Source organism: Aulostomus chinensis, chromosome 16 (genome assembly GCF_037954235.1).
Source record: "Aulostomus chinensis isolate RoL2024-O1b breed Wild chromosome 16, RoL_Achi_v1.0, whole genome shotgun sequence".
NCBI lineage: Eukaryota > Metazoa > Chordata > Actinopteri > Syngnathiformes > Aulostomidae > Aulostomus > Aulostomus chinensis.
In genome coordinates this window covers 11,157,783-11,180,789 of record NC_141335.1, presented here as the reverse complement: position 1 = coordinate 11,180,789, position 23,007 = coordinate 11,157,783, and the positions used below count along the sequence as shown (strand labels likewise).

Sequence of the window (23,007 nt, the reverse complement as noted above, 5' to 3'; positions counted from 1 at the left end):
GTGAAGTTCTAAACTGTTCCTCTCTCTAGTTTGTAATATCTGCACAATAATTCTGTAAAGTTCGTAAATATTGTATTTTCAGAATAAAACTGGACAACAGTCCACGCCAATATAGTTTAGTTGTGCTATGCTCAGTCTGCTGGACCCCTTAAAAAATACGCAAATGATTCATGTAGTAGTATTGTACAGCGGTGACCACTAGGTGGCCCCATTTGAACCACAATGTAAGAGAAATACAAAGACACAGAGGAATGTATTTTTTCCCCCCTTATTTTACAATAATTCTGAAACAGGCATGGTTTTAATAAGTGCTTTTTTATTTTGTGAAAATAATTAAACATTCATGAGAAGTAGAGCAGAGAAGCTTTATTAAAGCACTTCATAAACATGGCACACATATCTAACAGGTAACACTCCTATACTGCTGCTGACAGCAAATCTCCAGAGATATTTGTTAAAAAAAAGGGAACGTTAGTCAAGACATTCGTCTTTTTCCTCTCTTCTACGATAACTCGTCATCATCTCTGCCATCTACAGGAAAACAGAGCACCCCTCCTACCACGCTCCCATTCCACCATTCAATTTTTTTTCCTAATTGAAGAGCTTCTTCAGGATATGAGCAATGAGCTTTTTGTTTTGTTCCAGTCCGGACAGCTGTGGGATTACTTCTTCTCATAGTAGAACCACTGATCGACTGTTAACAGGAAAAAGAAAGAAAGAAAACAAAAAAAGACACAGTGAGACTCAACCTCAGCAGAAATTAGATGTATGTCCAGTGATCAGGACAGCGATGTGTGCTGTGCTACCTGATGAGGGGATCGGCTCCTCTTTTCCACAAGGACATGTCTGAAAAAGAAAACCATTAACAGTGTAAACTAGCTGAAAGGGTCATGATTCCTATGGCTGGATGTGTAAATGATGTGGATAAACAGAGTGTATGAACCTTTTCCCTCAAGGAGAGAATGTGCGTAGCTCACAAACTCCTCTGATAGTAGGAGGGTTGTTTTTCAAAAATTAAAACGTTACTTACTTTACCAACAGCGGCTTCCGCCTCATCACATGAGAAGCAGTAAGGGCTCTCACCGGTCGACACACAAGTGTTTTTACTGTGTGAAAAGATGCAGTTATATATATGCTGAGGAATAATACATTCATGTCAGTGCACAACTGTTCTTCTATTTGCTGGATAGGTGGCAAGGGAATCCGGTCTGTACCAGTTCAGTTCACCAGCATCTGCCTTTTGGGAAATGAGGGCCTTCCAGAGGTCGTGAGTGCTCTTGATGACTTCAATGGCAAAGTCCTGAAATACAAAACACAGACTGATGAGTTCGAATTAGGGCTCAGGAAAGGCTCCTGAAATGAAAAATATCCACCTGGACTGAGTTACTTATTTGAAATCTACTTTATGCTTTCAAATAGCTTTAATTGTTTGCCACTCGTGGTGAAACACAGGCTTGCTACCATTTCCTTTCAGGAGTTTGGCTGCAGAATCTGTTTATTTGCATCTGCATGAAGGGAATTAAGCTATTAAGCTATTCTATTCCAGAAAGAGGACAGGAATACTGCTGCTCTTGTTTTACAACTACGACACATTCACTACACATCTACGATGGACATTTTAAGCATTACTATTGAAAACCAAACTCAAGTCGACTTTTAAATCGGGGTGAAGTGCTGGGAAATGGTGCGATTGCAGCTAATGCATGTGTGAGAAAATGTCATGAACTTCGTTTGATCAAGAGCGTTGTCACAGCAGGAACTGTCAGCTGCTTGAGGGGAATCAAGGCAACTTTTATAAAAGCACAAAACTGCAAAAGAAAACCAATCTATTTGCTGAAGTAAAACAATGAATAAATGACATGTGCTGAGTAGAGACCTTGTCTTTGAACTCCTCGTTGAAGGCAAACTTGTTCAACGGTTTCCCATCTGGAACTTTGTACCTCCTGAACCAGTCAACCGTGGCCTCCAGGTAGCCTGGTTTCAGCCGCTTGACATCATCGATGTCTGAAGATTGAAAAAAAAAAAACAAGTTGAGAACATGAATCTGAAGTGGGGTGGCGGCTCAGAGACGGAGACAATCGTTTGGGGTCCTCACCGTTAAAGTCTTTGGCGTCAGGATCCTTCACGTTGATTGCAATCACTTTCCAGTCGGTCTCACCCTCATCGATCATGGCCAGGATCCCAAGTACCTTCACTCTGATCACATCCCCTCGGGAACACACCTGACCGGGACGTTTGAGTGTGCACTTTTCATTTTTGGATTGCGGATCAAGCATCAGCAGTATACGTCGAAAGAGTGAAATTACAAATCCCTTTGAGATAACAACTGAGGGGTTGTACCTCACTGCCGATTTCACAGACATCGATGGGGTCGTTGTCACCGCAGCAGCCAGTGTCTCCATCTTTGTGTGCCGGATCTTCCCATGTCTGATAAAACAAGACACGCAAGCAGCATGACGTAAACCTAGCAAACATGCTTAAACCATTTAGAGGATTAATCAAAGAGACACATGGGAAATATTTCAGTCAAAATACTAACTTGAGGTATGGCTCCATAGTTCCATATATAGCCTTTATGTGGGAAAACATTAGCGACGTAGCGAAGCTTGCCCTTCTTCTCGTCTTGTTTTATTGGGTTCAAGAGTTCTTTGGTAGCAATCTGAAAATACACAGAAAAGCAGTAAGACTTATCTGTTCTGTTCCTAATAACACCGGGAGCAATCATGAGATTAGAACTTTGTGAATGTCGCAATAAAACGATTCTACTTAAGAGTAAATCCATGAACACCATGTGATTATTAATGTCACAGACACATTTCATGGTCGGTTAAAAAGATGATTTTCACATATCAACATCAACAAGTAACATTAAAGTCCCATAGTTTTGTGTTGTTGTTGTTGTTTTTTTTAAGTTTCCTACCTCCATTTTTGCATTTGTCCATCGTGGTACTTCAACAACCATGTGGAAGTATTTCTAGAAGAGAGAAGGCACTTTCAGAATGTTCTTTAAATGAATAACTCCAAAAAGGTTTTATTTATTCAGTAATATTATATGACCGCTTCTTCAATAAGTGGTAAATTTAAAATAATGCATAATTATGCGAGCATTTATGACTCTGGTCAGACTATTTCCATAATTATGATTAAAATTGCCACAGGACGATAAGATAATAAATCAACCACTGCAGTCAAAAGAGACACTGGCCCAGCAGAGAGGAATAGAGAGTAAAGGCCACTGCCTTTGCTAACAGACTATGACCAGAGATTATTACCTAATACTCCTTTCAATATCACTCCCTTGCTTTTTGTCATTTCTAGAGTAGCATCGTGATCAATTGTGGCAATGTGTGTGTGTGTGTATATATATATATATATATATATATATATATATATATGTACACCACACACATACATACATACACCACATATACACACTCACACTCTACATAAATTATATACATTCATACATACATACACACACACACACATATATATAAACACACATAAATATGTATATATATATATATATATATATATATATATATATATATATGCACACATATACACACACACACTCACTCACATGTATACACACTAGGCTGACAGAGGTGTGTCCTTACCTGACTCTCATCAGCATATATTGGTATGTCATGGAATGGTGAGATGTACTTTCCTTTATCATTTTCTGTAAGATAATAATTTCAGACACTGTAGGGATACGGTGGGCAGATAAACACATTGCTTTATGCCTGCATGCCAATAATTATCTGAAATGTTTGTCATTAAATGAGCAATTGACAATCTAGTATAATTTCAAACAAAAAAAAAGAAGCCCGGAATGATTCTTTAGATTGCAGCTCATGAGACGTTCAAGGGCAGCTGCTTATAAGGGCTACTGTTTATTCACAGCCATGTCATCCGAGCTCAAAGGCTTATCTCACCTCTGTCATATCAACAATCGAGATTACACACTTAAAAATGGCTTGAAAAAATATGACGACAAGGTATGCTTGACAAGAACACATTTCAACGACGCAAAATCAGTACAATCATCCTTGGAGTATCTCTTTGAGAAAGGGTGGTGACTCGCATTTGTTAGTAGTGGCCTTTTAATCAGAGGGCGTTGTCCCACCATTTGGGCTTTGATACTTAAAAGTCGAAGTCAGGGAGCACCTCAGAGGTTTGCTGGGACAACAACTTCCGTCCACTGCTGAAAGCACTGCCGTGCTACGAGGTCGACACTCATGTCAGATCTACCTGCCATCACTCTGCCAAACCGGCGAAACTGGTTCGCCCACTGCCTCAATACGAGGCGTTGAAATGAGTAGAGTGGAACCGCGGTTAGATTTATATGAGTAACCATGTCTGTCAATGCACTCACTGATATGATGGAATAAAACTGAAACTTCAATGAACAGAGGACACGTGGGAGATTGCAGCGAGCCTGTCAGGTTTGTTTCGTCTCGGAAGTAGCAAACAAAAAACACAACAATGTGTTATTTCTGTTTAGTCTCTACTTACTGAAGAACAAGCGATAGTCCTTGGCGTTCAGACTCCCCCTTGGTTCTACTGAGAAACTCATGATAGATCCAGATTTGAGCAGCAAGACCGACGACTGAGGATGGCGACTGAAAGGAACGCTTCACGGCTGACGTAGTAGGCAGGCCAGTGCGCATGCGTACACCAAGACTGAAACGTTTAGAGAATATAGGCCTATTCAAAGTCAGGTAAAATATCGAAAAGGTGCATTAAATCAAATATATGTTGTGTGTAAGCAATATGAGAAAGCCATCTAGTATTTATTATTATCAAATATATATATTGTGTTAGTGATATTTTGTCAATTTGGATGCATAAACTACACACACCTCAAAATACCTTGATACAGTTCAATAGCATCATTTAAATCCTCAGGAGGAGCCACTGCATAAACATAATAATTATCACCACACAGTCTTGTATCATATAACACATTTTTGAACAGCTACAAGATGATTGTTTCATAGAAAATAATACAACAGACATAAAATTGTAATAAGAACAGAAAAAAATACACGCCAAGATACACAACAGCAATGATAGGAGTATTAATTTAGCTCCTGTGCTGACAATTCAAGTAAGTTAATATATAAAAATACACAAAGAAAGACAGTGAAAAAAGTTGCGATGCTTTAAAAGCTAACTACCTCAGGGCGTTACCTATGTCAGGAATATCGTCAAGCAGCAGAAGGCAGCATAAGTGATGGTGTCAAACAAACCCCAAGTGACGTGTACCACCAGCCTCATGATATCCTGCTATCGTAAGACCTTAACTGCCAAACAACCATCCTGGAGATACTTGGGATTAAAAACACATATTACCATAAAAGCCTCCAGAATATCGAAGCAGCAAATTAACAGGAGTGCAGACAGGTGTGATGAAAAAGAACTCAGAGAGATGTTCATCAGTGAGGTTCTGGTAACTACCAAACAAAGACTCATAGATTTGACTGCCAAAAGTTATGGAACAGATATTCAAGGTTATCTGAAGAGAACAGTCACTGTTGTTGAGTTTGAGCAATTCTTTAATCTAGAGGGAAATGTGTTCAACACACAATGAGCATGTGCTGAAGAGGAATCCCCAGACTAGTGTCACTTGAACTTTTACACTGCCTTTGTTACCGGGCAGATTAACATCCGCCAACACTTAAAGATGACCTTTTAAGGTTGTATGAACATAAAATCTGCGGTCATATGCAAGAGGAAGAAGAGGCTAAACTCTTGTTTAACCGTCTCAAATTTAAGGTTGCACTTAAACCCAGAATTTCAACATAGCACAAAAACAAAACTAACACCACCTCGATTCAGTCAGATAGAAAGGGAAAGTGTTAACATCCAAAATACAAGTAAAAAATGATGCAATAATTCTTCCTCAGATTCTCCTCCCCAGAGACTGCAGATTCATTTGAGTGATGTGGCTAAATCTGAGCCAGTTGATGAATGTCTTTTGTTCCCATTAATTAAGTAAAATCTACTTTGTTGTTGCTTTTTTCTAAGTAGTCAGTTGGCCTATCCCAGCAGCTTTCAGGCAAGAGGCAGGGTTCACCCTGAACAGGTCACCAGTCCATCTCAGGGCCAACACATAGAGACAGACAACCATTCACACTCACATTCACACCTACGGTCAATTTAGAGTATCAATCAGCCTCGTCCCCTCTTGATGTCTTTGGACTGTGGGAGGAAGCTGGAGTACCAGAGAGAACCCACGCAGGAACAGGGAGAACATGCAGACTCCACACAGAAAGACCCCGTGCCTGAGCCGGGCCTCAAACCCAGAACCTTCATGCTGTGAGGCAGCAGTGCTGACCACTGCTCCACTGTGCTGCCTTCATCAATCCAATATTGAAAATAATCGGTGAAGCTTAAAAAAAAAAGTTTAATTAAAGGTGCTGTTTCCAGTTTATATTGTGGCTGCTTTATAAATAAATAGCACGGCAGAGAATAGCAAAGAAAAATGGGACAGCAAAGGTAGTCTCTAAATTTAAAAGAATGGGTGAAAAATATGTAGGGTGACCAAATATCCTGTTTTTCCAGAATATGTCCTTTTTTCATGTCCTGTCCGTCCCGGTTTTTGTTTCGATTTTGTAATATAACAATTCTCTATCCATACAGAGGAGGAATACTTTAAATGTAATGAAATTCTAAGGCAACTTTGAGTAAACTTTGAGTATTACATGAATATCTCATTGCCGGCTGAGTGTCCTGGTTTTCGTTTATCAAAATATGGTCACCCTAAATGTATGTAACTCCAGTTGAAATGTACACACCCTTGTGTTTGGTGGGAATTCAGCTGAAAGTATCTATATGTTTCTTTATTACACCACTCAGAAAATACATTTTGCTGGAGGGGATGCTAAATGTTGGAGACAATGTGGTTCTTGGAAAGCGAACCCAAATACTTGCTGTGCGTAGTGATAAAAACTTTTATGGTTGAATTTCACAAAGCAGTAAAGAGCATACTTGAAACCGACTTGTCAAGTTGCTTATAATTTGAACTGCTGTCCTAAAGTAAAAGTATTATTTCAAAAACTAAAAGTAGGCTAACAGCTAATAAAACTATGCTAGCTAGACTATGGATGCTCGTAAATGGTAAAGGTAGGGTATGACCATAAAAAATTACATTCAGGCCACAAGAGTTGCTAAAAACATACAGGTAGGCTACAGATGCTAGTTGAAAGGAAAGGCAGGCAATGGGAGCTAGACAAAAGTGAATGTAGACACGAGCAGCAAATAAAAAGCAAAGGCAGGCTATCCCAGCCAGTGGAAAAATATAGGTTATTGCAGCCAGTAAAAGAAAAAAAAAACTTTTGGCTTTTCGTAAAAAGTAAGGTAAATTGTGCCAACAACTACAAAGTGTGAAGACAAGCTGACACAGGTAGCCGCAGACAGGCTAACAAAATTAGCTCCGGTGCCGCACCGCTGACCTCACTTCCGCCAGCAGCTTGTCGTGCTTCCTGCCTTGCTGAGGGAGGGGACGGTGCTGACGGCTGGGAGGACGAAAGGAGAGACAAGAAAGCCTTTGGAAAGATATAAGAGAGCGGGGAACGGCCCGGGTTTCCACCGTCCGTCGGGAAATAAACACCCCCAATTTCTGTAGCGGCCGGAATTGTCACCGAATCGGCGCTGAAAATGTCGAACAGTCGTCAGCTGAGCGAGAGCAGGGCCATCCCGACCAGGACGGTGTTGATCAACGACACAACGCAGCTACCTCATGACTATTGTACCACCCCCGGAGGCACTTTATTCTCTACCACTCCCGGAGGTAAACAGATGCTCCCTTTAATTCATCATATTATAAATGAAAATCAGGTAGGGAAGCTGTGGTGTTTGATCCCTCACCAAACCTCCCAGCGCTGCTGTCACTGGCCTAGGCTGCCTTGTCATCCTGTTCAAAACAAAAACAAAGCTTTGTCCCGCCTCTCGCCTCTCGATGATTGGCTGACTTGCAAAGCAGATTTCTGTACGCATTCTCAGTTCTCCAAAATATGGTTATAGCATGGACAACAAAGTCCGCCTCATCATGAAAGGTGCTTACACACAGTAAGGTTCGATTTTGTCATACATACAGGAAGCAAAGCCTTGCTCATGGCATTTATTGTGTTCCTACGGTACCTGCCTGTCACTCAACTTTGCAACACTTCAATATTACAAGTGATACACAATAGATGGAGCAAGATGTTATTAATAGGCAGCAGGCTTTACTTCCTGTGTGTATGCGGGCTACATTCATGTCAGGAGCAAAGCCAGTTGTGCCAGTCACTGCAAAGTTAGATGGCCAGGTAGATGTAACACCCACAGCAAATATAGACACAGAGGTAATAAATTAAAAGGAGAAAAAAAAATTAAACATCTTAAACACGACAGCTTCAGGGTGTCTGGATGGAGCTGTACCAGAGAGATTAACACATTTCTTCAAAAGGACATTCCTCATATCCCTCATTCAGTAATTTGGTAGTGGTGGTGGGGAGCGCATACATGGAGATCAGTAGGTTTTCAATTGAGGTTGCAGTTTGTTGACAATCTATTCAATTACCCCACTTTTTTGTATGGAAGCATCCATATTCTTTCATTTATTCAGGGGTTTCCTTCATCACCAGTCTATTTAACTTTTAAATATTGTCATATTATTTGGACTCCAGCCAGAAGAGGCGATTCATTCTAGTGCAAGGTTAATGTACAGCAGTCACTGTCATACATGTAATCTTAACTAATCTAACATTCTTGAACTCTGTATAGGTGCTGCATAGGAGTAGTCTGGTGTTTTTGTACATTGATTAATCATTTAATCTTTTATTACATGCCAGAACAGAGCACTTATTAAAGTTACACCTGTGCTTTTCATGCTGTGACATGTTCTATTGTGAGAAACATCCATGACGCATTCATAAATGAACACAAGCTAGCAGGTTTTAAGGTTAGCCAACAAATGTAGTCCAGACAGTTGTCACATCCTGTTCTACAAACAAGTGAAGTCGATCCAACCAGATGTGAAATTAAAACAAATCTATCTTCCTTTTTGTATTTGTCTGTTTGCACCAACTCAAGCTGTGTGTTTCATTTGCACATCAGACAGTAATGATAAATGTGTTTCAAAAAGAATCACGCGGTTTGAAGATGTTATCAATTGACACTTTGAAGGGGTTTTTTTTGGCTTCCAAAGGGGGCCTGACGGAAATAAGTTTTGTTGGCTGAAGATACAATGAGGTGCTGCATCAAATCACTGCACCCATTCAGGAAAGCAGTTCCAACTATGTTACCGACTTTAAAGTGACAATATCTTGTGATTTTTAAATTGTTATTTCTCAGAAAATTTTATGCACAACCCTAGTTGTATTAATAGAGGTGAAGCTCATGTGCAAGTGTATTTTATGACTTTTAACAGTATGCTAACACTGCCCACCCACTGCCAATCACTGAGCTTAACCAACTAGCAGTCAGTCAGTCTCTGTGGGTTTTAGGTCCCGAATGTACAGAGTAGAGAAGGGTATTTAATTTCTTGTCTGGCTCTGGGAAGGATGGCTTTCCTCAGATTTCATGTTTGTTTTTGTGTCACTGAAGCCCTGCATCTGCAACAGAACAGACTAGAGTTGTGATAAAACCATTTTCACTTCAGGACAGCTGTTGTGATTTGGATATTAATTCAGATGGAGCATACGTGTTTGAGACTTTATGTGTCCTGTTACAGGAACCCGGATCATCTATGACCGTAAGTTCTTGCTGGACATGCGTAATTCTCCCATTGCCCAAACCCCACCAGCTCACCTTCCTGTCATCCCCGGAGTAACCAGCCAAAATATCCTGAATGAGAACCAGAAGAATGAAGCCAATAATCACATCAACAACCATGATGGCAAGCCCACAACTGGTAAGAACAATGGTATGGACTTGTTGCAGGTTCTTCTCAGTGTAGTCACCAGAGGTGTGGACTTAAGGTGCAAATTTGATGAGTACAGACTCAGTTAAATTGCAACTTGACTAGTAGAGGAATTAAACAGTAACTTAACTCCAAAAACACTTTATGTATATAGACATTTATTAGTGTTGTATGACTTAAGTCAGCCTTCTACTGGTTGAAACACAATTGATTTGTGCTATTTATTGTCTGAGGTGGTAGCAGGTAATGTAATGAAGCCAGCTTTCATCTGCCTCCCTTCCCACCACTCTTACAAGGCTGTGTTCAGACCAATCAGACACTGCTGCAGTTGGCTGCAGTTGTGAAATAGTGTTGCACCACTGTATGCCCCATTCGCGTTGCGTTTCTCGATAACTTCTCACCAGCTACCTCTAAATGACAAAGGAGAAGTAGAAGATTCTCAACCCCTGACATTGGCCTCTCTTCTATTTCTACAACACCTTGAACGTAAAACCCAACAACATGAGATGTGTTCTACTCTGAGCTTCCTCTTATACCATATGAAGCCGTGACATGACATCAGAGGCCTCATGTATCAATACTTGCGTGGATCTCATACTAAAAAAACGGCGGTCGCCTGTCCAGTGGTGTCAGTCCAAAAAAAAACAAAAAGTTAACAAAAAACGTTGTGAGTAGGATAAGGTGTGCGAGAGGGTGAATGCGGTGGGTTTTGAGCAACGCACCCCCGTGGGGATTAAAAAAAAGTGCTCGGACCTCAAGGTGGAGGTCAAGCGGCGTACAGCCCAGACAGGTGGGGGTCAAGGAGAGGGGCACCTGACGGAAATTGAGCAGTGGGTGGCAGTAGACATGGGCAGCACCTCTGTGGGGGGGGGATTGTCGCTGCCAGCCCTCTGACTCTGAGAGCCTGGAGGGTAAGTGGCAACTCCATTTCTTACGCAACATTTCCACATGCTTTCCACGGCTCAGAGTCATCTGCCAGGTCCAGCGGCATTCGGGCCAGCCCGTCCCCCGGCCCCAGCATGAGCACCAGGCTGACAAGTGACAGACGGTCCTCCAGCCCACCCGGATCCAGCGGCACATCCTCCGGCCCACACGGATCCAGTGGGAGGGTCCTCACACAGGCGGTCCTGCAGTCGCAGGAGGACATTATTAGGGGAATAACGGGGATCAATGAGCGGCTTGACCGCCTGATAAATGTTCTGGAACGTTTAGTGGACAAAATAAATTAATCTGGCTTCATGAATTGTGTAATCGCTTCTTACCCATTCACATTGTGGAAATGAAATTCTGGCATGCGAGGACGGCTGCCCGGCCGGGATTGGCGTACATCCCTCCAGCCTCTGGGTCATCTCATGGGGGGGGCATGCTGCTCGGCCTGGTGGAAGCCATGCAGGTTGGCCACATTGTGAAAGACGCTACATGCCATCACAATGCGGCACACCTTTTCGCGATAGAGCAGCACATCCGCACTCTGGTCCAGACAGCGCCACCGACCCTTCAGCTGGCCGATGTCCCTCTCCACCACTGACCGAGTGCGGGAGTGCAGGTTGTTGTACCTCCGCTCTCGGTCAGTGTGGGGGTTGTGGAGAGGAGTCATCAGCCAGGTTCTCAGGGGGTAGCCACTGTCACTGGTGCTAGTTGAGTTTCTCGAATAACATGATATAATTAAGCATTTACTCACCCAGCAGCCAGCCGTCCGTCACCGCACCTGCCTGCAGCCTCTCCCCAACAGTGCTGTTGAACAGAATGTGCGAGTCGTGCATTGAACCAGGCCACCTTGCAACAATGTTGAGAATCATGCACATCGCCGATGATCTGCACATTGATGGAGTGGAAACCCTTACGATGAACGTAAGCGTATTCCTCATGGGACGGCGCTTTTATGGCAACATGTGTGCAGTCAATGGCTCCGATTACATTAGAGATTCCGGCTATTGCTGCAAATTGCACTTTAATCTTGGCCTGTTCAACCGCACCAAAAGGGAATTTAATGTACCAGCAGGAGAGGCGGATGATCAGGTCTACCACCAAGGGCATGGCCTGGCTGAGGGTTGACTGGCTCACTCCGGAACGGTCCGCCATCTCCCGCTGGAAGGAGCCAGTGGCCAAGAAGCCAAGCATGCTCAGCACCAGTGTCGGCACTGGCACAGCTCAGCTTCTGGCGGTTCTGCGCTGGAGCGCCAGTCGCAGCTCCTCACAAATTTGCAGGAGGATGGCCCGTGGCAGCCGGAACTGGCTCATCAGCCACTCGTGAGAATTGTGGAGCAAGTCCTAGTCCTCCCGCTCCCTGAAATTTCGCTCCCATCTGATTGCACCGTTTGCCACGTCCTCCAACAGCGCAAGTGCTGCCATTGTTGAAAGTTGCACATTCAGCACAATCGTGAAAGCTGTTTTATAGCCGCTTAAGTAATGCCAACAGGTGTTTGTGTTTGTGTTGAGGCTTTTTTGTGTCCTATGCGTGGTTGTCAAATAATGTCAGTAACCAAACGGTAACTGTCGCCAACGGACCAAAGTGCAGTCAATGCAAGAATCGGCTTTCCGCCAACTTCTACAGCACCTCCGGAGTTAGCATGAAACAGCGCAAGAATCAATTAACTTTTTGCATTGATACATCTGAACGTGAGCGCCGAATCCTGGCGTACGCAAGTTTTTCTTGTGTAAACAGCGTTGATACATGAGGCCCCAGGTTTTTTGTGTATTTTCCAAAAGTTGACAGCTAAAACACAGTACCCCTCTTGAAATGAAGGAGAAAACCTGCCTTTTCTCTGCAGCACCTGATTTGATCTGAATGAGCCTAAATCTAGCGCCTGCCTCTACAACACTGTGATTGAAGATCCATCATTTTTTTTGCTTCTATTTTTCTTCAGTCTATTTCTGAGTTAAAAAAAACAACAACAAAGAACTGCAGCACTCTGTCATTACGACCCACATTTTGGTCAAAGGTGGACATTGATACAAACTTACATTTTCTTCATATCTTACAGCCCCCACCTCTGGCAATCATCAATCTGCTCATTTTGTGACAAATTCATCTCTGTTGTCCTCATTTTAGGATTTTACTTGATAAACACTCTGATACGATAATAACCCACCAGTTCAGACATCTCTAAACACCTTGTTTACGTGTGTTTCTTTGTCCTCAGGTGATGATGCTCAGTTTGAAATGGACATCTAACCCACTGGAACCACACCAGCAGAAGTACATAACCTGGCATGACCTGTGCCAGTGGCTTGGCTTGTAGAAACCAATGTTGTGAGCCCTCATGGCAGCCATCTTCTTTAGCTCTCTGTCTCGCTGCTGGATGTCATGTGTGTAAACCATGGGGATGCAGTCTATCATACATACATACGTAGATACATACAGGTACAGGATGGCCAAAGCTGGACACCAAGCAGAGGGTTTAGTTGAATAGATTTTCCATAGTTACCAGTTGCTGTACAACGACAGCGACACAACAAGGAAGCAGGCCTGAAGAGTCAAACACATGTTGATCCTACATCTTACAGCATTCTGTAAGTCGGCACAAAACTGATTATATTCCAACTTAATTGGGGAGAAAGCGGTCATTTTTATCCTTAGAATCAGTAAAGAGCTTTGATATTCATCATCATTATCATGCCTATAAATACCCTGCTAAGCGAATTATTTGAGAGATTTGTTTCTTTTTGGCTTTTGGAACTACTTGAAGAGCTCCGCGATCGGTTGTTTGGTCTGGTTAGAGTCCAGTCATGGATTATAACAGGATGCTGTGTCTTTTCATTTGGTTCATGAATTCATGCCAATGAAATAATCCTTGAAATAAGCCTCTTACATTTTTGAGTCTATGAATTTAAAAAGACATTGAGGCCATGATTACACTTTTCGTCACAATGTTGTTATTTTTGTTGGGTTCAGGACAATTCGGAAGTCAAAATTTGAACATGGAAATCTCAGACATTCGCATCATTGTGTTGCTGCTGCCATTGGATGGTAATCATGTCAATAGTGCACCTAAATCAGTTTGCTAACCACCATTAAAACTGGAGTAGAAGAATGAAATTCCAAAAATACTTACTTAGTTAAGACAATTACATTCTTACTCTGAAAGACAAAATGTAATGAAGTCGGAGAACTCTGAAAATATACCAAAATGTCCAAGTGTTAATTTCTGAAAGTTGTTTTCCCCCGACTTCCGAGTTGCCTCGAACACAGCATTAAGATGAATTATACATTCAACAAGTGAAAATGAACTTTTCATTAAGAATAAAATTTCAATGATATGAAATTATCAAGCCAGCTGATTCATCACTATTATGACCTTGCTGTAAAACTCCTGCTAATTAATACATTTTCCTTTCCCAGATTTAATGGTTACTTTGATTTTACTGGCTAGTTGTGTTAGCAAGAGCTTTGTGGTTAGAATTGGAAACATCTAAGCAAGGTGGTAATACTTGAATATCAAGACCATATAAATATTTATAACAATGTGGAAATTGTTATATCCCAATCTTTGGGTGAAGATTTTTGAAAGACTTGAAATAATTCAGATGTTTTTTATGCATTTTATTTTTAATACAGGTTCTTAGTATTGGGGGTATCTGTTGGGGTTTTAAGCACTGTCAAGCCTTTGGATTGTGTGTCACAGAGCCAGAGTACATTGTTTGCATCAGGCTTGATTGGTGCCATCCCTCGATCTGCAAAATCTGTCCCCAGTGTCCTTAATCCATTTGGAATGACCTTATTCTTTTCATGTGTCATGTCTGTCTGCCCATGCCTTACTTAAATGCAATGCAGTAACGAAATCTCGGTCCTTGTCATCAGTTTGTACTTTCCAACAGATGTTTATTTTTTCACTGAAACATTATATTCAGCAACTGAGCTAAACAGGGTTTATTTTCTAAATCATCTTCCTCAAGCAGGAGATTCAAAGAGTGATGGCAAATATGTCATCCGGAAGTTTAGATGATGATGTGATCAAGAGTCCCACATGTTCAATTCAACCTTATAATTTGTGGATTTTTCCATCCGCAGATTGTCAAACTTAATAAATCACCACCAAGTACCTGTTTTTCATTCATGTCATTTTGTTTCTGCGTATCATAAACAGAGTGCAGATTATTTTAAATAAGTTTGGTTTCACAATGAGGGCTTAACATTGTGTGTGGAAAGAGATTTGCAACAAATTTACTGTAACTTTCTGTTCTGATTTTAAAGTAACTTTATTTTAAGTTAAACTCAAACACCAGTCAACACTGTTGCTACAAGATCAATAAAGTTCTGTAACTAAAAGAAAAAGTTGTGTTTTCAATTGTGTTTGGATGAGAAAAAGAATACAGGGATGAATGATATAATATGTCATTGAAGAGCAGGAATTTCTCTGTATGTTCATGTTATAACCACGATATGTAACACCCTCAGTGACAATACTGATCATGCTGGATAGGTAAGCAAAGTGCTTTTTCACTTGTGTTGTACTTATTCTCATTATATGGCTCCGTGTTTGACACCTTCCTGATACATGTTTAGCAGTACAAATGGATATTAATAACTGACAGTCAGTGGATGAGAAAGTGCAGCTGCTTGTTGATATAAAATGTTTATTAACACAGTAGGCTTATTTCGTAGTTTTCACATGCATCTATCCCACGTTGATATTTGACATATGGGTTTTTTTCATTTTGTTAAAAAAATATTTGAAAGGGAGATAAAATGAATGTAATGTTGAGGTAGAGGACATTCAGCTTTTTTTTTGTTTGGAACTGGAACAATAAAATGTACCCTTATAGAACATATTAATTCATTTGAAATTTATAATACAAGTAAGAACAAAAAACCTTTTAAACAGTGTGAAAAATGCATTTTCTGTACAGCTTTTGTTTTTGTATCAGGCAATTCACGTACATACCCACTCAATTCTCTACAGGCATTAATTCGGTTGCCCGCTGGTCCTTCCTCCTTTTCTACGTCCCTGAGCGAGGCCGACGTCAAGATGGTGAGTCTTTCGTCCAAAAGTAGAAATAAAATCCGTTGGCCATCAACATAATCCGTCCATCGACAGTTTTCTCACGAAGACTACGTGATCATTTAAGTCTGCGTTGTAAATACATGTCAATATTGATGTGATTCATAGCTGTCTGAATGTAAATTCCGCGGTGCTGTAAATGCTACGCTGTCTGTTGTCGGTCCATAAGTTAACGTGAGACAGGCTATATAGCTAGTTCGGGATGGTTCTTGTAATTAAAAAAAAAATTGAGATAAATAAATTTTACAACATTACCACTAGAATACATAAAGGTGGCCATAGACATATTAATATGTTCGCGGTACTTATTAGCATTACCAGCAGTGTTGCCCTCAGAGGTTAGCGTTAGCATTGTACTTGGCCATAGCTTTAGCGAGGCCCCGGAACTGAAATTTAAGAATAAAGAACTGTCATTACAGTATATTCAGAAGAACATTGTTATAACTACCTATGTACTCAGTCTGTTAGCACTTAACAAGCATCGTTAGCAAATTGTGTGAACCTGTATTCTAGCACAGTGTTGAAGTGCCAGTACAGAACATGTGGAGGTAATTCTGCCATAACTTACAGGAATCATTATAGTACTTCAATTGTGAAAATACTGTTGATGATGTAATTTGTGACAATCTTTTCTCCTTAGAATGACACAGTCACAGTCAGGACCCGCAAGTTCATGACAAACCGGCTGCTTCAGAGGAAGCAGATGGTAAGGTTCGGATACTACTGATGATATGTTGCTGTTATTAGTGGCTTTCCGTGTGTATTCATTACCCCTTCTCCTTCTGCAGGTTGTTGATGTCTTGCATCCAGGCAAGGCCACAGTCCCCAAGACTGAAATCAGGGAGAAACTTGCTAAGATGTACAAGACCACTCCTGACGTTGTGTTCGTCTTTGGGTTCAGGACTCAGTTTGGTGGTGGCAAAACAACAGGCTTCGCCATGGTCTACGACTCTTTAGATTATGCTAAGAAGAATGAGCCCAAACACAGATTGGCCAGGGTGAGTTTGCCAATAATTTGGGGCATTCTATGTATTAGTGTGATAAATTGTCAGGTCTAGATTAGTCAAGAAAGTGAGTGAAGGCAGGTGTATGAGTTGTGAATGAGATTCCCAGCTGGAATAGATAGAGGGAAATGGTGCATCTCCACGCAATGCATGACTTTTGAAATATTGTTGAAGAAATTCTGCTAATGAAGTCAGAGTGGCGAAATTGGGATTTATTTCCACAAAATTTACAACTTTGGGAAAAACAAACAGCTGAAGCTTGTGTTATGGGGAGCCAGAGAGAATCTTACTTGTGCTATCAAAGTTTGCTTTTCAGTGTCTGAACCCAGTGAAGTTTCAACATCACCTCTACTGATGTATGTATCAGGAGTGTAGTCAAGGAAATGCTCAAAAAAATGATCAAACTGGGCAACTGGACTTAACCTCTTGTAGGAAAAGGAAAGTATTCTAAATCTGTAAAGGTGCATGACAAGTTCTAAAGTTGGTAACAGCGATATAGGACAATGGTTTCTCAAATCCAGGTAATTCAAACAGCTTGGAATTCGTATGTTAGTGGGTACTTTATTTAATTAGTTTTGTATTTTTGTCAGAATTATATGGAGCAAAAATATTACAGAATGCCTCATTTTAGTGGGAATGTTACTTTTTTTAACAATTGCATTTTTTTGACTGGAATGTGCTTTGACAAATTCTATCCAATTCAAAGTCCCTACAGTTGTGATATGTACTGCAATATAAATACTGAAGGTTGACGTACGTCCCCAGACACTGTTGTTGAACTGAAATTATATTATTAAATACACAACTCTGAAGTCTACTAATGATGGAGTTCTAAGGCCGATTTTATTTATTGTGATTCAGTTCAAATTGGTCACGTAGTCACCTGGTAGTCAGTAAGTACAAATGAATAATGCGATTATGAAATTTCATTTTGAGTTAAATTTGCTAATGTGTTGCAAGTTAGATGGTAAAACTGATTTTCATCTACCCACGTTCCTCAGCATGGGCTCTACGAGAAGAAGAAGACCTCAAGGAAGCAGCGCAAGGAACGCAAGAACAGAATGAAGAAAGTACGAGGCATCAAGAAAGCCAGTGTTGGTGCTGCTGGCAAAAAGGTATTGTCATTTGAATATAGTGATTAAATCTGTTATTTTATTTTATTTATTTTTTGGCTTTTAAGTACACAAGTTATTGCTTGACCACAGAAAAGCGAGCATCATTCGATTGCCTTGACTTCCATTTGCACCTTTTTCTTTCCCTACCCTGCTAATCTTTGATTTCACAACTTTTACTGTTTAAATTTCCTTTTTTTCATTCCTCCAATTACATAAAATGTTCTTCGGAAAACGCAGAAGGTAAATGTTCCCCTAAGTAGACTAACTGCAGAGTGCAGATAATCCAGGAGTGATAGATCATAGCCACCTCCTCCTTCCCCTGACAACCCTCACTTACCCACCTAAACATACAAGCCTTCCCATACTGTAGGAAAGGATTTGAGCCACTACTGACCTCTTACCTGGTCACCTTCCTGATGACTGTGAGCTTGAACTAAAAACTATTAGGTTGGTGTTTTTTTAGACTGTATTCTTGCAATCCCTAGTGATGGTGTGATGAAATGTAACAGCAGACAGAACTAATCAGTGCAACTGCTGGTGTCATTTTGATATGAAAGCAGCTGAAATACTGAACCTGCCTGAGGCACGATTCTGATGTAAGGTCACTTAAAATGGATCCTTGACTTACAAAACAGTTTGTTTTAATACCACAAATTTTCATCTGTGATGAGGACAGCTGTACTGGCTGGTGAAACCTCTACCGCGGATTTGATGGGCTTGGCCTTCATGTGCTATATGACCTGTGGTGACCAGCCAGTACAAGTCCTCTCAGACCTTTTCTTATGTTTCTATGTTCAATGTTTTAACATATTTTTGGTCCATCTTTTGTTCTTGATTTTGCTTCCCATGGATTACTTTTGCAGAAATGAGGTGTCAGTGTGCAGGTACAGCACCAAACAAGCATGGTGTGCCATTGTGTTGCACATCTACAGTTGATAGACCTGACTTGTGCCATGCATGCCACGCCCTAACCCCTCACCCCAACCCCCCGCAGTGTTTCTTTGCTAATAGACCCCTTCCTACCTCCTTTCCCAGGGCTTTGTACCACTGTTGTTGCTATACATGGTTGGGCCTTACCCACTTAAACTGACAGACAAGCGCTTGTATGATGCTTTAGAACCGGATATAATAGAAGCAGAACTTGAGTGCACTCCTACACTGCTGTTTTAGCTGCACGTTACAAGCTCAGCTTATTACCAGTTTTCTCCTGCGTGTGTAGAAGGTCCTCATGGCAACATTGTCTTCAGCCCGGGGCATCAACCTTAAAATGTCTCAGATTAACATTTAGGCGTTGAGTGCTGCAACCTGGTGTCACACATGACACAGTGATGGTTCTAGTAATGATGTGTCTGACCCATTTGTGGTCTTAACTGTGTTTTTAACCCAGTTTGTTTTCACATGAGCTGATGCCCTCAAATAGTGCTGTTATTTATCCCAGACCTTTACAGTATTTATTTTAATTTTGAAAAAAAAGGTTCAGCTGTTACTATGCAATAGAAGAGAGGCTTGAGTGTTTTGTGAGTGAGGCAGCTGAACTAAAAGCCTTCCATTGTTTGAATTTGTCACCGAAATTATTTTCTTAACCTGTGTCAAAGGCTAATATTAAGTTAAGCATTATGTGTCAGCATTTGTTTCAATTTTCACTCAACTTTGGATCACACTGTCAGGTGGTTTTGTTGTTGATGTTGGAATCAGATTTGCTCTCGTACTGATTTTGCTTTCATATCCCTACAGTGAGCCTGGACAGCCAGAGATGGTCTCCGTGCTCAAGATGTTCTTGTATATTGTCATCAAATAAAATTTGGAAAAAAGATTTTGTCTTTGAGTGAATTCATTTGAACAGTTACTTTCTGATGTTGCTATTTTTGGTTCAGCAATTGGCAACCAAACTTCCCCGTTGACTTGAATAGTTTGTGATTTGCAGTCAGCCAATTCAAAGAACCAACATTTCTTTACAAGTCCAAAGCTTTTAGAATTGTTTTCATCACTTTGTAGACTTAAGTATTCAGATGTCACTTGGTTTAGTTTTAACCTCTTCATTGCCTTGTGATCAACTTTATGATAAAAACCAAATTATACATACTGTTTTTAAAACTTACTTGGTGAAATAATAAAATAAGTATAATAATAAGTAACAACAATAATAAGTAAATAAAATTTACTTGGTGACCCCAAACTAAAGAAATTCATTCCTGATACAGCCATACAATGTTGGTTAAAATCCAGCTGTAGTACCTCAAACGATCACAAGGGGGCCCCATTCACTAAGCGAAATCTCAGTATTTACCTGTAAAAATATTTTCATTATAAGGATTCATCCTTGAGGTGAAAACCCTGCTAGATAATATTGAACAAACACTGTTTGGCCAGGCGGTGTGTGGACTTACCTGTGTGGTGTGACCTTTAGAGCAAAATTGCAAAGAAACCCCAGAGAATGTATAAATGAAGCGATTAAAATGCCAAGCAGGGGTCTGTCCTGAGATTACCCTCGCTTTGGCCTTTCAGCATCTCCCATTCAATTTTATAATTTTTTTGGGGGTTTGTATTCGCTTATGTTGAATGCAGCAGAAGCGTGAAGAAGCCCAAGGGGAAGGCAAACAATAAGCCAAGTGTAATATGTGTTTAAACAATGAAAATTAGCATGGAATAAGTTAAGTAACCATGCGCCTCTGTACTGAAATGCTAAAATGATAAGCTTGTCCTTCCATGTATATTCCTCCAACTTTATCCTGTGTGCAATGACTTTGACCAACTTTCTGCAGTACTGGTACACAGTAGTTGTGGAATTTGACATATTTTTCCATGCCTCTGCAAATTCCTGAATGTAGGCCACACATATCTCTATCACAATCCTCAGTGCTTACACCAGGAAAAAAAAAAGGAGGGGGGGGGGGGGGGGTTGGCTTGGAGGCACCTCCGTTAACATATTTTGAGTTGTGGGCTCATGTTTCCCAGTAGAAAGGCCTATATATACCCAGCATCCCCTGTGGGCTTTTCTACAATCAATGCCACACTGCTGAGATTAAACATAGTTTGACAAGACAATTTGCAGGCAAAAGACCTGTCTGATGTAGTGGACAATAAACATTCAATGAAAATTCTTGACCTCCATCATGGACGCCTAAATAAGGATACCCTTTTTTTCTCTTAATGACCCAGAAAATGGCCAGTGGTATCATTTATCTAAGCTCGAGTGCAGGAATGTGAATCTGAAGAGGAGTTGGTGCGTAGATGTTGAAGGAGAAAGTGCTGGGGACAGACGAGGAGAGGCTGTGGGGTCTCTCATGGCTCCGTGGTGCTCTACTGGTGTGTGGTTGTGGGAGGTTTGACATAAGTGGAGCTTTCAACCCAGGGACTGGTAACAGATGGTGTTGGGAAATTAAGCTCCTCTCTCCACAGCCCCGTCAGTTCGTCCCAGGAGTCTCTGCCTCTCTCCGTCTTTGTCTCTCTTTCTTCTCGCAGCCCCCCCCCCCCCACGTCTCAGTCATTCTTGCCCCTGTTTCTTATCTTCTGGCCTCCCTGTTTGTTTCACTTGATGAATGAGAGAATCCCTCCTTTTCTATTTAGCATCGAACAAGTAGAAGATGATAGAGAATGTACCTGGAAGAAATAAATGAGGGGATGAGTTGCAGAGCAAATGTGATGCAGGCTGATATGTTTACATGCAAATCGCGCTGTAGCTGCAGTCTCAGCATTAAGACACAGAGACCAGGCCTCCAGGGACCTCCATAAAACCTGATAAAGCACTATATTCATCTCTGATCTGCTTTAGTGCAAGAAGGGGTTTTGTAATGACGATGCCTCCTCCTGCTTGCGCAACAAAGGTTTTCTTTAGTCAGGTTTATGATAGATGGTTATAAGGAACACATGTTTATACCCTCACAACAGGTGCAGTTTTAATAGCCCGTCTCTCGCCATGCAAAGAGTTGTCTTGCGGTATGATATAGAATAAAATGACCCAACGTCCTGACCGCTCAGTGTGTGTTTTCTACCACATTGCCCTTATAGAAATGAAAAAAAAAATCCCTTCAAACAATACCTAACCGTGCTTTGCCGGGTTTTTTTTTGACTCTTTTAAATGGATAATGTTCCACCACATGTACATTTAAGGAGCTGGTTTGTTTTCACTGGTGCTTTGGACATTTCTTTCTTTCTTTCTTTCTTTTTTTTCTTTTTTTTTTGCAAGGTGCATCATAGTGGTTAAATGTGGCCAGGCGTTCGAGGATGCTATGCATCTTAATGAGGTGTTGTCTTGTCTCTCTTGTTGGCCTCAGCAGGGGAATCATCACAGCTCATTTTGCAGTCCTGCAGTGTCCTATCAGCTTTGGCAGCCTGCGTGAAGTTCACTCCATCTGCCAGTTGCTAGGTGCTGAAATATAAAATGATCTGTGCCTTGGTAGCCCCTGAGCACCAGGGAAGTGATTTGCTTTTGCGAACAAACTGTGTTTTGTGAATCCTAATTATCCTCTTTGTATCACCAGCCTGGCATGGTTTTGTCATTGATCTCTCTCTGGAAGCAGCCGAGGAGACGAAACCTGCAGAGACTAGAGCAACGTACTTCTGTCCAAACAGACAGAGCCCCCACGGACATACTGTATAGATGCTGAAATGCAGCATTTGCTATCGACCCTTTTTCACACATTCAGGGAAAGGTGAAAAATAAAGACACCTGCTGTCCCATTCTATCCTCTAACCGGTGTGCACATGTGAAAAATCACTTCTTGGTTTCAATCATGAGAGGGTTTATAGTAACCACTCGGTGGCCTGTTTTCAGAGCACGGACATGATGTCTGAGGCTCCGAAGACATCATGCCAGTGTAAAAGCGTGTCAGCCCACCTGCCACCCCTCCACCTCGCTGCATCGTCTGGAATTCATTTTTGTTAAAATAGAAGGATAGAGCAGGAATAAAGGGTAATGGGGGGACAGATAGGAAGAGAGAGAGAAAAGCTGAAGAAAGAGAGGTAAAGGAGAG

General features: G+C 41.2%; 3 protein-coding genes across 4 annotated transcripts; 2 read left to right on the top strand and 1 right to left on the bottom strand.

The window, feature by feature from the left end:
* Positions 1–296: 296 nt before the first annotated feature.
* ppa1b (inorganic pyrophosphatase 1b) lies at positions 297–4,686 on the bottom strand. The gene is made up of 11 exons (XM_086179886.1): positions 4,522–4,686; positions 3,621–3,685; positions 2,921–2,974; positions 2,540–2,659; positions 2,341–2,427; positions 2,096–2,222; positions 1,877–2,004; positions 1,215–1,300; positions 1,031–1,106; positions 807–846; positions 297–694 (listed from the first exon to the last, which is right to left on the bottom strand). Exons 1-11 carry the CDS (start codon positions 4,580–4,582, stop codon positions 663–665), a joined length of 876 nt encoding a protein of 291 aa, XP_086036012.1. The 5' UTR covers positions 4,583–4,686; the 3' UTR covers positions 297–662.
* A 2,792-nt stretch (positions 4,687–7,478) lies between these two features.
* On the top strand, positions 7,479–15,191 carry eif4ebp2 (eukaryotic translation initiation factor 4E binding protein 2). Of its 2 annotated transcripts, none has more exons than XM_086179887.1 (3): positions 7,479–7,801; positions 9,725–9,904; positions 10,880–11,157. In XM_086179887.1, exons 1-3 carry the CDS (start codon positions 7,669–7,671, stop codon positions 11,140–11,142), a joined length of 576 nt encoding a protein of 191 aa, XP_086036013.1. In that variant the 5' UTR covers positions 7,479–7,668; the 3' UTR covers positions 11,143–11,157. The 2 variants fall into 2 exon arrangements, with proteins under 2 accessions (XP_086036013.1, XP_086036014.1); XM_086179888.1 differs by lacking the exon at positions 10,880–11,157 and adding an exon at positions 13,057–15,191 and having other exon boundaries at positions 7,484–7,801.
* A 591-nt stretch (positions 15,192–15,782) lies between these two features.
* Positions 15,783–19,847, top strand: rps24 (ribosomal protein S24). The gene is made up of 5 exons (XM_086179966.1): positions 15,783–15,885; positions 16,556–16,621; positions 16,704–16,913; positions 17,921–18,034; positions 19,769–19,847. The coding sequence occupies exons 1-5, from the start codon at positions 15,883–15,885 to the stop codon at positions 19,769–19,771; spliced, it is 396 nt and encodes a 131-aa protein (XP_086036092.1). The 5' UTR covers positions 15,783–15,882; the 3' UTR covers positions 19,772–19,847.
* The last annotated feature ends 3,160 nt before the right edge of the window (positions 19,848–23,007 follow it).